Here is a 15863-nt window from a genome sequence, read left to right on the forward strand (position 1 = left end):
TTTTTGTGTTGTTTTAGCTGTCCCTTTGGGCAGGCTGCGGTTCACTCAATTGCTCTTCCATATGCCAAATGCTTGGACCACCCATTGTTTGGCAATACCCATTCCCCCTGAGGCAGATCCCCCTGCAATCCCACATGGTAAGAGTAACTGCTGCCTGTGCGGCAGTTCTGCATACCAAACAGTGCAGGATAGTTTGGCCGTGTTTTCTGCACTTAATCTTATTTGCAGGTGTGTACGTCGGTCATGGTCTCGCACCTCCGGCAGCGCACGTAGCAGCACCAGACAAACTTGCATTCGCACCTTTCCACGTGCCTGACAACGTGGGTGTTGTACCCGCGCCCACAGCAGAGGAGGTTGCAGCCGTTGGGTCCCTCCGAGGTGCGGTTACACTCCCTTCCCTGAGTCCCAGGGATCCCCAGTTTTTGGTCTTCGACACAGTAATTGGGCGATTTGTTCACATACAGCAGGTCGTCTTTCCCAATTGGTATTTTTCGCTGGCTTTTCTCTTTCCTGCGTAGTTTTTTTTTCAGTCTGTCTGATATTTGTATGCTGTTTTCATACTTATCCTTTAAAAACCGGCCAATCTTTTCAAAGGAGGACATTGTTCTCCAACAAGTTTTCACAGCACAGGACCCAGAAACACCGTGACAACGGCAATCCACTGACATCAGCTTTGCCACAGCCTGAAAGCAAAGGGAGAATGACATTTGGATGTGGTCTTTCATTCATTAGGAATACTGCCTGACATTAGTAACACAGAGATCTCAAAGTACTTAACATTACAGCTGCCATTGCCATCTCAGGGATGGGGAAGCCAGAGTACAGGTTAGGAGTCAGGTTTCCAACTTCAGACCCCCATTATGAGAAGCCTTATCTTCAGAAGCGCTCTGCATTTGCACTTTGCAATGGGGATAACACAGCAATATTCAATCACAATATTGAAAGCTTGCAATTCTGGCTGGCTTTTCATTCTGGAGGATCCTAACTGCCTGAAATAACAAGTCCTGTGTCACTCCTCCCATCGCTGGAAAGCAAACAGCCCTTGTGGGGAATAGCAGCAGGGGAAGCAGGGATAGGGCAGGTAACAGCAACATTCCTACACTGGAAGACATTTACTGGGCTGCTCTATGCCATCTTTTAAGGGTGCCTTGCAGCTACCATCAAGATCACTAAACATTCACAACACAGTCTGTAGCTAAGGCCATGGGAACGGCCTGACGTCGCACAGCAGTGTCTGTGGGACCAGCGCGGCTCAGCACCTGAAGCAGCGCAGCGTGCGGCCTGGAGGCACCTTGGGACAGACCTGTGTCAGAAGAGCAGGAGGATGCTCATGTCTCTGAGCTCCATGGAAAGTCTACCAAAGGAGCCACTATAGCTCAGCACAGATATCTTCAACTCAGGTATTCTGGAGTAAATCTCAGGCGATTCTCCCTTACAGGATCAAGCGCTGTTCTTGTAATTTAGGCATCCTAGAACTATCATGGGTTTCTAGCATTTCAGTTGCATAATGGCTATATTAAACATAATTGGATAGTTGCATTTAAATTACTTTTATAAGTTTAGATGTTTTAGCAAAATTTCCACAGTTATTACCAGCATTAAAATACTCTTAGACGGGCTAATTTTCCACACCCATGCAAAAGCAAGCACTGGGCTGAACAATAACTGTCTGACCAACAGTGAGGATCTGCAGCCTGCATTAAGCTTTTGCAACACACAAGAGTCTTGGCTCTGTTTATAGGAGACCAAGCTTCAAAGAACTAAGATATGTAAACAAGCAGTAACTTTCTTTATCTGAGACTACAACTCAAATAGTCAGCAGACAATCAATATAATACTTCCTTACGGAATATCTAGTAGACATAGTATAAAATTATACAATTAGACTTGTGACACATCTCACATTAAAGTTTGGAAAAGTGCACAGAAAAATCATTGCATGCACAGATACAACAAAAGGACAAGGTATCACAATTTTTGTTTTGTTTCGTTTTTTTTTACCTTTCCATTAACGTACTCTCTGGAGCCATCCGGTAGACTCATGCAGACCATTGGTTAATGGTATGGAAAGTCTATGTGACCATATTCCATTTTACCAACCTTTCCCCCCATACTTAATTTCCACAATCAAGGCAGTTGGGAAATGTAACAGAAAGTGTGAATTTTAAATTAGCTCATAGCATAGTTCTCATGCAGCAAGGCCAACACAAATTAAAATTACTCCTCTGTGGAGGAACAACTATTTCCCACAACATGGGGAAGACAAAAAATCCTCCCAACTTCATGATGTTTATTAAATTTCACCCTAATATTAACCACTGTCAATCTATGTCTTTCTCAAACTGTCTTAGGAAAGAAAAAAAAACAGAAGATAAATCTAATACTCTCCTCTGATTTCCCCTGAGAAGGTAGTTTAATTTGTGCCTGTTCCTAAGCCTTAACTCTGCAGTGAGGTCAGAGCCCTGAAATCCTACCGAGCCCTACTGACCCTATGCAGGACCAGAAACAAACTCAAGTCCCAGACTCCTTATTTGTAGCTCAGCCAGCACAAATGCCATCCTCAAAGTTTCAGAGCTAGTCAAGGCAGGGAGTGAATAAAATGAGTTGTTTCTGTGTTAAACTGGGACTTTTAATCATGGTGAGTGTGGTCACTGAAGTTTGGGATGAGTCCAACGTGGTTAAATCCATTGATTTTGGTGGGAATTGAGGCCTTCTGGCACGTTCTGCCCCAAAGATATTGACACAAGCCTGAGCCAGTATGTGCATATAACTCTACAAACATTATTAAAAATACACATGACCAAAGTGTTTGCTTGGGATCACATCTTTGGTGAATGAACAAGACCTGTGGTTACTACAGAAGCCAAACAAGAAAGGGATTCGAAGAACCATTAACAAGAGCGAGCAGGTGTATACCCTGACCTAGAACAGCCATTAGCCTTTGCAGACTAAACCTGGTGAAGTGATGCATCAGTACAGGAGATACTTCCAGGCCCTGTGGATTGCTTTTGGAATTGGAGATTTTTCCCTATCCTGGAAGAAACAAGAACATTGCAACAAGCAGACCCTCATCCCAGAGCACTCTCATACTCTTTCAGTGGCAAATCAACTGACAGTAATTCTTGTAGATACTCATCTTCTCTCCTTCACAGGCTAGTTTCTGTTAAATAGACAATCTATCAATAAAGAAATAACTGGGTAGTCAGAATATGCATCATGAAGATGTAACAGATGAGGATTTAAGATCCAAAGACAGAAAGTCTTTGTTAGAATACAGATAACCTAATAAAATATAAAGGAAAGGAGAAACATGATATCAAAAGATAAATTTTACACACAATTTACAAACAGAATACATTTAATAATGTTTTCCAATTTCTAATGATTAGTTATTTGTATCAATGCAAGTAACCAGAATCTCAAAGGAGTTTGAAATCACATTATGCTATAAGATTTACAAGGTTACAGATGTAATCCTTGCGTTCACTGCAGTATGACAGGGTACTAACTAGGGAAGAAAAAACAGGGCAAAACTATGCAATTTGGCTTACAGAAAGAAGTATACTTCCAAGTCAGCTAGAATCAGCCATAATTAATAAAATCTGGATGAGGCAGAAGGATCCAGAAATTGTTACGGGAAGCATTGGACATGTCTGATAGGTGCTAAGGGTGAGTTACTTCCATGTGAGCAAGTAGCCCAGCAGATGACACTGAGTCTTTCTCTGAGGATGAATTAAGGAAAACTAAAGGGAGATAGAGTTTCTAAACAGGAGCAGAAACTGATGTGGGAGTCTCAGGTTGATATCAAAGTACAGAAACGCAGCATGTATTAGCAGTGTATGGACGACCAGATGAATGCAAGAACTACAAATGGGATTGAGTGTGGAAGCACTGAGAACATCCATAGCAGTTGCAAACATTTGCGGTTTTATTCTGTGTTGCTCAGGATTCTCACATGAAGCTTTCATGTACTCTGTTTTAGAATGATTTATGGTGTCATCACACTGTGCATGACCCCAGGCTATTGCTTCCCAGCTGCTAGGACAGGCAAGCTTTCTGGTTGGACTCCAACATATTTTGGGTTGCCTCTACTGCCAGCACAGGGAGCTGACATCTTGCTTTGGCTGATCACAAAACATGCCACTGGATCTCAGACTGCCACGTGAACTTTAATTTAGGGACTAGGAATCTTCTCTTGCTGTTTTTTTTTTTTCAAGCAAACCTCAGATGGTGCCTACAGAGCCAACGTAGCCTTCTGGTGGGACATGGCTGCAACACACGCCTGTGTCTCAGCCGTGCACAGAGTTACTGGGACGCACAGAGTTACTGGGAGCGTGACTTAAAGACTGAGTCCACAACCAGTGCTCGGTTTCACACCTTTAGATTCACATGGTGAATCTTCTCAGTTATTGGTGAAATTGCGAGAGGGTTCTCCCAAAGGAACAAAATTCCACAGAGAACTTCAGAGGAGCATTGTTACTCACAGAAACACGGTGGATAGATGTGTCCTTCTGTGCAAGGTGGGACAGGCTTTCAGTTTTCTTAGGCTGGTCATGAAACCGACTGCTTGTGAGAAATAATCAGTGTGGAACTGAGCTGGATCCATTAGTGTTGTGTTCGGCCACAAACCCACCTGAGCCATTCCTCTTGCCCCTGTTTCCACTCGCTGCCCTCAGCCCTGGTGGTACTAGCACAGCAAGAGTGCAGGGTTAAGTGATGAAGTGGATACAGTGCTGAACACTGGTCTGCATTAAAAATTAACTTGAAAAAAGATCATTTTTAAACAGGCTTCCTTTCACTGATCCAATGCAATTAACAGAGGGAGCAGCGTGGGGTGGGTATGTGTGGCCAGAACAGGCACATGGCAGAAAACAGAAACTGGTCTGCAGTGAAGGAGAGTGCCAGTGGAATAGCAGTTTGTATACCCGTTAACGCCAATTCACACTTAGTATCTCTAAGCTAAGCTCTATGTTTGCAGACACTGTTCTCAGCTGTGAGACAGGGGCTGCCTGTACTTGTTTTGCAACGGGAACCGATGCCTGTAATCAAACAGCCTGATTCAAGCCAGTGGTAGAACTAATAGGACTATTCATGAAGACAAGCACGTGTCCTACCAGAGGAGGTACAGCACATAAGAACAGTTGCAGACTGTTGGTGGGTCTGTTACCAACCCACAAGTATCAGTAAAAATAAACTCTCTGATGAGCCAAGCTATTTCAACGTTAGAACACAAGTCTTGCAGATCAAATAAATTTCCACAAGTGGAAAACTGAACAGAATTATTCCATCAGTAAAAAAATACTAATACAATAATAGTTAACCTATAGTGCCTGACTCCCCTCATCCTTTGATATAAGGAGCAGAGGTGCCCAACTCACATATGCACATCTAAGTACACTGAACATTACAAAGCTATAAAATTGTGAACATTTAACTTGTGACAGAATAAGGAATGAAATCTGGATTTTTCTGAGGTTCAGGTTAGTAACCTAAACAGTAGACAACTCAGTCAAAGGATTCTTACTGTTTTAAACTTGATATATCTTGGATTTAACTATGAGATGTAGAAATGCAAAATAGCATTTTGTAAGGAAATGGGAAAGGAGCAAGAGAATTCTGCACATTCCAGTTCCATTATTCATTCCGAACAGACACAGAAGTATTGTCCCTGGAAGACTGCTCTTGCGAGACACAGAATCAGGAGCATGATAGTATTTATTACAAAAGGTCATAACGTACCAAAATATGTTGCAAAACATCCTTCCTGTAAGCCCCAAAACATGAAGATCAACATCTTCCAACATCTCATACTTACGGGTTTTGAAACTACAAAAATGAAGAGTTCCACTAAACTTTACTTCAGCTAATATTGCTGCTAGAAATCCCAAGTAACAACAGTAAACATTTTCTTTCACTCTGGACAGTGGTCAAAATATTTGTTTTATCCTACAGTTTGCCATTAAGTTACCAAATATTTATGCATAGAAGCTGACAAAATACTCTGCATATTTTCTTCCAAGATAATGAAGAACAAATACACCATGATACAAAATCGGTGAAATAACGGTCTTTTGGCCTTTCAGGCTTGCAGCAGGTGTTTTTTTTTTTTTAAATCACAGTGTCTTGGAAAAGGAATGAGTGCACGTATCGTGTGCACCAAATAAGCCTGTGACGGCGTACTTTGAGAGCCTTGTTGGAGAGCTCAGGATTGTGACAAGCCTGAGACCCTGAAAGTCCTCAGAACCTAATGGATCCTGCTGTGCCAGATTCTACCACATTCCCAGAGACTCACAACCTAGTCTAAAACTCTGGTTTCATTAAATTATGTATAGTAAGAAGTACCACTCAACATGAATAGTAATAGAATATAATAATAATAATAGAAGCTACTGCAGTTGATAGAACATTAAAGACGGGGACTCAGAATATATTGTATTTTCATGTACACAACTGACATCTAAGATAACTTGGATCCTGTCAAAAATACTTTTCATGGAAAATGAAGACTCACTTAACCACACCCCCCAACTCTTTGTAGCTTCAGGTCACTGTTTGAAAATATGTTCTCTTTGGCTGAATGCACTCTTCCCCTTTGCCAGTCAGTCCTGTCCCCATGACACAGGTGGCCCAACTGTGGTCTGTGTGACTGCTATAGAAGAACTTAGGGAATCAATCCAACTTTAAAGAAAGTAACACCAAAAGAAAAGTTTCTGTTCCAGGCTATGTGTTTTTGTGTGTTTTGCTTTTTTTTTAAGCTGAGCAGTTCCTTGGTACGGTTCACAGCACAAGACCCCAGACAGTTGTGCTGGCACATCTGCAGCAATGAGAGATGAGCACAAGAACAGTACAAGAAGACCACAAGTGAACACCGACACGGAAGACAAAAGAACAGCAAACTGCTGCTGCTGCTAACATAAAGCTAAAGGCAGGCAAGAGAATAGGGTATCAAAGAGAAGACCCGTGTTGCTGCCACCTACACACAGAAATCACAGCTCTTTCTCTTTGAAGTTCCTCTGGATCCTTGCAGCCTTCTTCCCTACACTTCCACTGTCACCCTAATCTGAGAAAACGGCATTATTAAAAATAATGAAATTAAGAGAGATAATTTTATGGAGATTATATGACTCTGCTCTTTCCCTGAGGAAATATTCACTTCACCTTCTGTTTCTCTTATTAACATCCCCTACTACACAATACCAACCACCTTTCCTTGGAGATGGTTTAGCTGACTGGCATCTAATTAAACTCGCCGTAACTGTTTCCAGCATCTACTTAGGTTTAAAGTTTGCTGCCTCTACTTCAGTCCTGCAAAGGGCCTATGTCCCTGAGAGATTTTCTGCTTTTCCAAGTACATAACATAATTAAATTAAATAAGAAAAAAATACCTTGTAAACTGTAAAAAATAGTTTAAATTAAAGTAGTTTGCAATGGTACCACCATGGCTCTTACGATGGCTGACTATAGCTATTCCCCATCTATGGCGGATACAAAAGTTGTTTTCCGTAAAATTCACTGATGCTGCTTCTGGCTACAGGAAATTACTGAGTTACAGTGGAGTCCATCAATATGTGTAGTCAAAACCAGAAGGTCTCCATTTCTTTTCTTTAGTTATAGCTGTGTCACTGAGCAGAACAGATTTAAAGTATTAAAGGACCACAGAGAGCCATTAAACACTTACAAAGTTAAAAACTCCAAGGTAAGCCAGAGAAAGTAATTTTAAAGCAAGAAACAGAATCCAAGCGTCTGCTGTTCCAGATGTAAGCCCCAAGCACTAGACTGCAGACTCACCTCTCCCGATATTGGCTGTTTCTGCCCTCATTTATCATCCTCTGCAGAATGGGACAGAAGGACCCAGTCACATACATTTCACCCACATTTCAACTGTGGGTTTGAAGTCCTTTGGGCTGAAGAACGGCTATCCAAAGCCAGTCTCCTCTCACTTCTCTGACAAGTGCCCTAAGCCCTCTTTGAAACAGAGGCATCATTTCCATCCCATGTTCTAAAAGAAAAGGTTAACTCTGGATTTCCTCTCTGAATGATTTTAGACTTCTGCTCTCAGCTGCAGACCCCAGACTGTGAATGGGTAGCGACATCTCATGTCCAGTCTGTCTGCTCATTTAGTATTAGAGAGAATTAAGAATGTAGGTCATGATAACAACAGAATAATCGTGAAAAAACTCCTAATGTATTATGCTGATAACAAGACTATTTCAAGTTTGCTCCAGAATACCAAATATTGGGTTAAGATAACTCTGATTAGCGCTCCAGATCTAATTCTTATTTTGTGGATTTTATTGTAACCTGTGGAGTTTATTTAAACTGGTTAAAACCAGCTCTGATTCTGAGTTCATACACATTTGCTTTGGTGATGTTGGTGCTGTTCTTGCCACTGGCCCCATCTGTACCTGCAGTGAAGGACAGGCCTCGTTTGGTCAATGCCATTCTGTCGATGAAGGCGAACAAGCAATGGCTGCCACATCTGAATGGTGACACATACCTGCCTCCCAGCCTCGTTATTGTGCAGGTTCATTGCCGCCAGTCCGCTCCCGCTCTTGCCCGTTATGTTCTTAATGGGCACATCCAGGAACTTTCTGCTGAACGACATTCCATACTGGATATCGTCAGAGCAGCCGCCCCAGTGCCAGCCCTCGCTGGCCGAGCCGCCGTGCCGCAGGTTCATGTCACAGGAGCACTCGGTCATGTTTCCTGCGCTGCACGATCGCGTCACTGAATGCACAAGGCCCGCTGACGTCACTGCGTATATGAACGCGGTCTCCTTCGTGCCTACAAAGCAAGGCACGAATATGTCACTTCACAACTCCCTCTGGTTACCTTCCTGGCAGAGCTGTAGAAAGTTATTTTACAAGCCAGACTATTATTAAAAGGGAACAGTTACAAGTTTAAAGTCATCACATCTTGGTCTGTAGAGTTAGCTTGTTTAAAGCAGTGGATATTCACATCCAAAAAAGACTTCAGGGCCTCTTCATACGACCATGCTATTAATGGTGCTGTTTCTGGCTGCCAGTACCATGCGATTTTTGGTAACTCCTTTCTAAATCTGGTTGGGAACTTTATTTGCCACAGAAACTTTCAAGCCAATTAAGTTTTAATAATAAAAAAACCCAGAGAACCCAAAACAAATCACACCCCAAACCCCTTACTCTCCGCTCTGCTTTTCACTATTCATATTGATTTGAAGACCAAAAAAAGGTTAGTTCAGATCTCGGAGGAGGAACTTGAAGCTGTCACGATCCCAGGTTACTGGTATAGGGCCAGAACTTACCTCATGCTAAATTTAAGAAATGCTGAGGTTGTTCTAATTCACAAAGGTTTCAAACAGCCCCAAGAATCGTAAACCAGGCAGAAATCAGGATGGCACAAGGATATTTATGTGCTAAGGCACATGGAGAGCAAGGAAGTGGTTGGTGACAGCCAACACGGCTTCAGCAAGGGCAGATCGTGCCTGACCAATTTGATGGCCTTCTATGACGAGGTGACGGCATCGGTGGACAAGGGATGAGATATCATCTACCTGGACTTGTGCAAAGCTTTTGACACTGTCCCGCACAACTTCCTTCTCTCTAAACTAGAGAGACATGGGTTTGATGGACAGACCACTCAGTGGATAAGGAGTTGCCTGGATGGCCACACTCAGAGAGTGGTGGTCAACAGCTCGATGTCCATGTGGAGACCGGTCACGAGTGGCGTCCCTCAGGGGTCCGTGCTGGGCCCAGCCCTGTTCAACATCTTTGTTGGCGACATGGACAGTGGGATAGAGTGCACCCTCAGCAAGTTTGCCGATGACACCAAGCTGTGTGGTGCCGTCAACACGCTGGAAGGGAGGGATGCCATCCAGAGGGACCTTGACAGGCTGCAGAGGTGGGCCCGTGCCAACCTCATGAAGTTCAACCAGGCCAAGTGCAAGGTCCTGCACCTGGGTCATGGCAATCCCAGGCACAAATACAGGCTGGGCGGGGAATGGATCGAGAGCGGCCCTGCCAAGAAGGACTTGGGAGTGCTGGTGGATAAGAATCACAGAATTATCAGAATTATCAAGATTGGAAAAGACCTAAAAGATCATCCAGTCCAACCATCACCAATACTTCTCAGCTAAATCATATCCCTCAACACAACATCCAAACGTTTCTTGAACACCCCCATGGTCAGTGACTCCACCACCTCCCTGGGCAGTGCATTCCAGTGCCTGACTACCCTTTCCGAGAAGTAATATTTCCTAATGTCCAGCCTGAATATCCCCTGGCACAGCTTGAAACCATTGCCTCTAGTTCTATCACTGTCTACACGAGAGAAAAGGCCGACCCCTAGCTCACTACAACCTCCCTTCAGGAAGTTATAGAGAGCTATAAGGTCTCCCCTGAGCCTCCTCTTCTCCAGACTGAACAATCCCAGCTCCCTCAGCCGCTCCTCATAAGGCCTGTGCTCCAGACCCCTCACCAGCTTCGTAGCCCTCCTCTGAACGCGTTCCAGGGCCTCAATGTCTTTCTTGCAGTGAGGGGCCCAAAACTGAACACAGTACTTGAGGTGCGGCCTCACCAGTGCCAAGTACAGGGGGACAATTACCTCCCTGTTCCTGCTAGTAACACTGTTTTTGATGCAAGCCAGGATGCCGTTGGCCTTCTTGGCCACCCGGGCACACTGTCGGCTCATGCTCAGCCAAGCATCAATCAGTACCCCCAGGTCCGTTTCCTCCACACAGTCCTCCAGCCACTCCTCCCCAAGCCTATAGTGCTGCCTGGGGTTGTTGTGGCCGAAGTGCAGGACTCGGCATTTGGTCTTGTTGAACCTCATCCCATTGGCTTCAGCCCAGCTCTCCAGCCTGTCCAGATCCCTCTGTAGGGCCTCGCTACCCCCAGGCAGATCCACACTCCCAGCCAATTTGGTGTCATCTGCGAACTTACTGAGGGTACACTCAATGCCCTCATCCAGATCATCAATAAAGATATTGAAGAGGACAGGCCCCAGCACCGACCCCTGGGGAACACCACTTGTGACCGGTAGCCAGCTGGATTTAACTCCATTTACCACCACTCTCTGAACCCGGCCCTCCAGCCAGCTCCTTACCCAGCCAAGAGTGTACCCATCCAAGCCATGGGCTGCCAGCTTCTGCAGGAGAATACCGTGGGAGACAGTGTCAAAGGCTTTGCTGAAGTCTAGGTAGACCACATCAACAGCCTTTCCCTCATCCAGCAGATGGGTCACTTGATCATAAAAGGAGATCAGGTTGGTCAAACAGGACCTGCCCTTCATGAACCCATGCTGGCTAGGCCTGATCCCCCGGCCATCCCGCACATGCCGCATGATCTCCCTCAAGACTATCTGTTCCATAACCTTCCCTGTAACCGAGGTCAGACTAACAGGCCTGTAGTTCCCTGGATCCTCCTTACAACCTTTCTTGTAAATGGGAGTCACGTTGGCAATCCTCCAGTCTTCCGGGACCTCACCAGTCAACAAGGAGCGCTGATAGACGATGGAAAGTGGCTCGGCTATCACCTCCGCCAGTTCCCTCAGCACTCTTGGGTGGATCTCATCCGGCCCCATGGACTTGTGGCAGTCCAGTTGGAGTAGTAAGTCTCTGACCGTTTCTTCCAGAATCACAGGGGGGTTAGTGTGCTTCCCAGCTGAGACTACCAGGTCAGAGAGAGGAGTACCCTGAGGATAACTGGTCTGACCTTTAAAGACAGACGTAAAGAAGGCATTCAGAACCTCCACCTTTTCCTTATCCTCAGTGGTCACATTCCCAGCCTCATCCAGCAAAGAGTGGATATTCTCCTTTGTCCTCCTCTTACTGTTAATGTATTTATAAAAGAGTTTCTTATTCCTTTTCACTCCAGTGGCCAGGTTAAATTCAAGCTGGGCTTTTGCCTTTCTGATTTCACCTCTACACATCCTAACGACTTCCTTGTATTCATTCTCAGTTGCCCGTCCCTCCTTCCACAGGCGGTAGATTCTCTTTTTCTCCCGGAGCCTCAAGCATAGCTCCCTATTCATCCACGCCAGTCTTCTTCCCTGCCGGCTCATTTTGCGGCTCAGGGGGACCACCTGCTCCTGCGCCCTTAAGACTCCCTTCTTGAAGAGCAACCAGCTCTCTTGGACCCCTTTGTTCGCTAAGACTGAATGCCAGGGGACTCCCCCTACTAGTCTCTTGAACAATTCAAAGTCCGCCCTCTGGAAGTCCAAGGTAGCAGTTTTACTATTCCCCCCTCAAGAAGCTCAACAAGAGCCAGCAATGTGCTCTTGTGGCCCAGAAGGCCAACTGCATCCTGGGCTGCATCAAGAGGAGCGTGGCCAGCAGGCTGAGGGAGGTGATTCTCCCCCTCTACTCTGCCCTGGTGAGACCCCACCTGGAGTACTGTGTCCAGTTCTGGAGCCCCCAACATAAGAAGGACATGGACCAGTTGGAGAAGGTCCAGAGGAGGGCCACGAAGATGATAAAAGGGCTGGAGCACCTTTCCTATGAGAACAGGCTGAGAGAGTTGGGGCTGTTCAGCCTGGAAAGAGGAGGCTCCGGGGAGACCTTTTAGCAGTCTTCCAGTTCCTCAAGGGGGCCTACAAGAAAGATGGGGAGAGGCTGTTCAGCAGGGCCTGTTGTGATAGGACGAGGGGTAATGGTTTTAAAATAGAGGGGGGTAGATTTAGATTGGATATTAGGAAAAAATTTTTTACAATGCGAGTTGTAGAACACTGAAACAGGTTGCCCAGAGAGGTGGTGGATGCCCCATCCCTGGAAACGTTCAAGGCCAGGCTGGATGAGGCTGTGAGCAACCTGATCTAGTTGGGGATGTCCCTGCTCCTTGCAGGGGGGTTGGACTAGATGACCTTTGAAGGTTCCAACTCTAACCAGTCTATGATTCTATGATTTAGGCCATGTGCTTTTCATAGAATAAGCTGGCCATGGGAAAGACAGAAGTACAAGAAGCCTTTAACTGTTACACTGTATCTCAGAAGAATCACGGAGGGACCTGCCTGGGCTTCTTAAGCCAGTCCTGTTCTCTGAGGCATCTGACATAATGTGGCACAGATCTTTAAACCGTGTTAAGCAAACTCTTTAAGCAAACTGAAAATCAATGACTGGCCATTAACTGCTGCTAAAATGTCACTGTACTAATTTTCGCTATTGTAAAAACAATTTGTTATTTCCAGTCACCCAAGTTTCTGCTCACGGACAGGAAAGTTCCTGTTTGTTTCTCCTTTTCGTATTAGTCTGTGGTGCTGGCACCACCATAAAGCATTGCCACAGGTCACACTAGGGAAGCTTTGGGGGTTAGCAGTGCCACTCACTTACAGGTCTGCAGGAATAGTCCTTCCCATCGGAAAGAAGGAGAACACACAATATATATGGCTACATACAGTAGGGCAAACTGCTTCCTGGTTTTGGGTTTTTTTTTTTTCCCCCTTTTCCTTTTTGGAATATGGATCACTTTTTATTGCTTTTTTATGTTTTTTTTTTTCCCACTGTTGTACAGTCGTATAAAGTGAAGATTGCACAAGCACAAAATGAAGTACTAAAATACTGAAGTTCACATCTATGGCTACACCAAAATCACTGACCAGAGTTCTCAAAAGAACCTTGCAGGATCAAGACCTTTTGACGCTGCCATTTGATGCAAACAGTAGAAATTTCGGCAATTCCATTATCAGTTCACGCAATGAAAGCGGCTTTGGGCTTGCTGTGCTGAGCAACACCACCCAGCTGAGCGCATACGATACGCTGTAAAGCAATTCGCATTGCACATGGTGCTGTGAGCAGATTTTTACCTGCAACCAAGTGACCTTTTCGAAATGCTATGTGTCATTACCGCGCTCATTTAGTAATTATGACATAAGGGGATAAACCCAGCATCAGCCTAAGAATAACAACGTTTCAACACAGTTAAGTGGATCCGGTTAAAGGCACTGTCATCCACGGACGTATGAAGCAAAAGTCGCAAGGAGAATTTTGGGGAGACAGTACCTCTCCTCCGCCCGGGGGAACGGCCGGTCCCCTGGCCGGGCTCCTGCGGGGAGAGGAGAACCGGGGGAGCCCCGCGCCCCTCCCTGCCCCGCCGGGGCGGGCACTCACCGCTGCCGAGCTGGTGCCCGAAGGCGGCGGCGGCGGGGTCGGCGGGCCGGCGGTGGGCGGCGGGCGGCGGCGGGCGGCAGTCCCAGCGCTCGTGTCGGAACTGGCTGCGGCACTCCCGGAGGCCCAGGCGCGCTCCCTCCCGGATGGCGGGCACCAGCTCCGGCTTCTGCTCGCAGAGGTCCTGCTGCCGGCGGCTCAGCGGCGGGCTGGCGCAACCCGGCTGCTCCGGCCCGCCGCCGGCCGCGACGCCCAGCCACCTGCGGGAGCAGCACCCCCGTCAGCGCCGGGCCCGGCGGAGGCGAGGGGACGGCGGCCCCGCAGCCCCCCCTCCCCGCCCCCGGTTACTCACGTCCAGGTGTCGGCGGCGGCGGCGGGGCAGAGGGCGAGGAGCAGCGCTGCCCGCAGTAGGTGCGGGCCGAGGGGGACCCCGGGCCCCATGGCCGGCCGCTGCCCGGCCCCCCCGGGCGGCAGGGAACGAGGTGGGAGGTGGCGGCCCCCCTACTCGGCTCGCTTCCCCTCGTGGGGCAGGGGGCAGGCGGCGGGAGAAGCTGTCGGAGGGCGGGAGGGCGGCGGGAGGGGAAGCATCGGGAGCGCTGGATTCCCCACAAGGTGAGAAAGTCGGGTTTGAGGTTTTTTAATTTTTTTTTTTTTTTTTTCCCCCGGCTCTGCCTCCCCCGGCAGCGCATTGGCCGCCCGGGGGCCGGGGCGGGCCGGGGCGGGCCGGGCCGGCTGCGCGGGGGCTGCGCGTCGCTCCGCTGTGCCCCGCTGTGCCCCGCTGTGCCCCGGGCGGGGGGTCGCCAGCCTCTCCGCCCTGCTGCCCCGTTCCGCCGGGGTGTGGGGCGCTGGGAGCAGCAGCGAGGGGTACCAGCGTGGGGTGGGGGGTGACAGCGTGGGGCTGCAGGCAGAGGAACCTATAGATCTGCAGTGATTGCATCCAGAGAGAGCAGAGAAGGCACGGAGTACTGATGTCAATACATTATAACACTCCCCGCGCGTTTTATTTGAATTTCCTAATACTTTAGCAGTATTAACGAGCTGGCTCCGGAGTCAGCATCAGTGTTCATTTGGACAGCATTTTTTTCCAGTCCTGATCACTTCAGTGGCAAGGCTTTTATCAAACTACTGCCTTAACAATTTTGGTTACTCATTTTACACAATTAAAAGCCAATGAGTCAGCTAGCACCTGATGAAGACCTGGTGTTGGCACTCTGGACTTTCAAGTCCTCTTTGCTCACAATATATCGCTGCTTCCTTCTGTGTAAGTGAAACACCTGCACTAAAAATAATCTGGGTAAAATGTCAGCACCTTAAAGACTTTGATTTGACACAGTTGTAAATTGGCGAAATAGCTCTTGTTGACTGACAACAGCTCCAAGTGAAAAGCACAATAAATCATCTCAAATTACTGATGTACATTTTTAAGAGTACAACATGTTGAGAAATAATCGCGTAAATGTGGTGTTCCCCCTGTCCTTTCCCCATGAATGTGCTGAGATATTTTAAGAGCATAGGCTGTAGTACATTTAGATCTATAAAACTACATCTCCTTCCAACTTTGTGCTCATTTGCCTGCTCTTAAAGGGTCTCCAAAGCATCGCCAGCTCTGGGTAGATGCCGTATGACCCCACGAGCTGTTTAAACCTTCCAATACAGTTTGCTTTCTCTGTTCTGAATTTTAGTCTGGAGAACATCTGCTTGTGGTTGCAGGGGAACTTAGTCCGGAGTGAGGGAAATGGATGGAGGATGACATCTAAACACAGGGAACCAGCCATGAAACAGGCCA

General features: G+C 46.8%; 1 protein-coding gene across 1 annotated transcript; it reads right to left on the reverse strand.

The window, feature by feature from the left end:
• Positions 1 to 218: 218 nt before the first annotated feature.
• On the reverse strand, positions 219 to 14518 carry WNT16 (Wnt family member 16). Its single transcript, XM_086739995.1, has 4 exons — positions 14430 to 14518; positions 14081 to 14337; positions 8498 to 8784; positions 219 to 683 (listed from the first exon to the last, which is right to left on the reverse strand). The coding sequence occupies exons 1-4, from the start codon at positions 14516 to 14518 to the stop codon at positions 219 to 221; spliced, it is 1098 nt and encodes a 365-aa protein (XP_086596121.1).
• Between the last annotated feature and the right edge of the window lie 1345 nt (positions 14519 to 15863).

Source organism: Chlamydotis macqueenii, chromosome 1 (assembly GCF_036417535.1).
Source record: "Chlamydotis macqueenii isolate bChlMac1 chromosome 1, bChlMac1.mat, whole genome shotgun sequence".
Taxonomy (NCBI): domain Eukaryota; kingdom Metazoa; phylum Chordata; class Aves; order Otidiformes; family Otididae; genus Chlamydotis; species Chlamydotis macqueenii.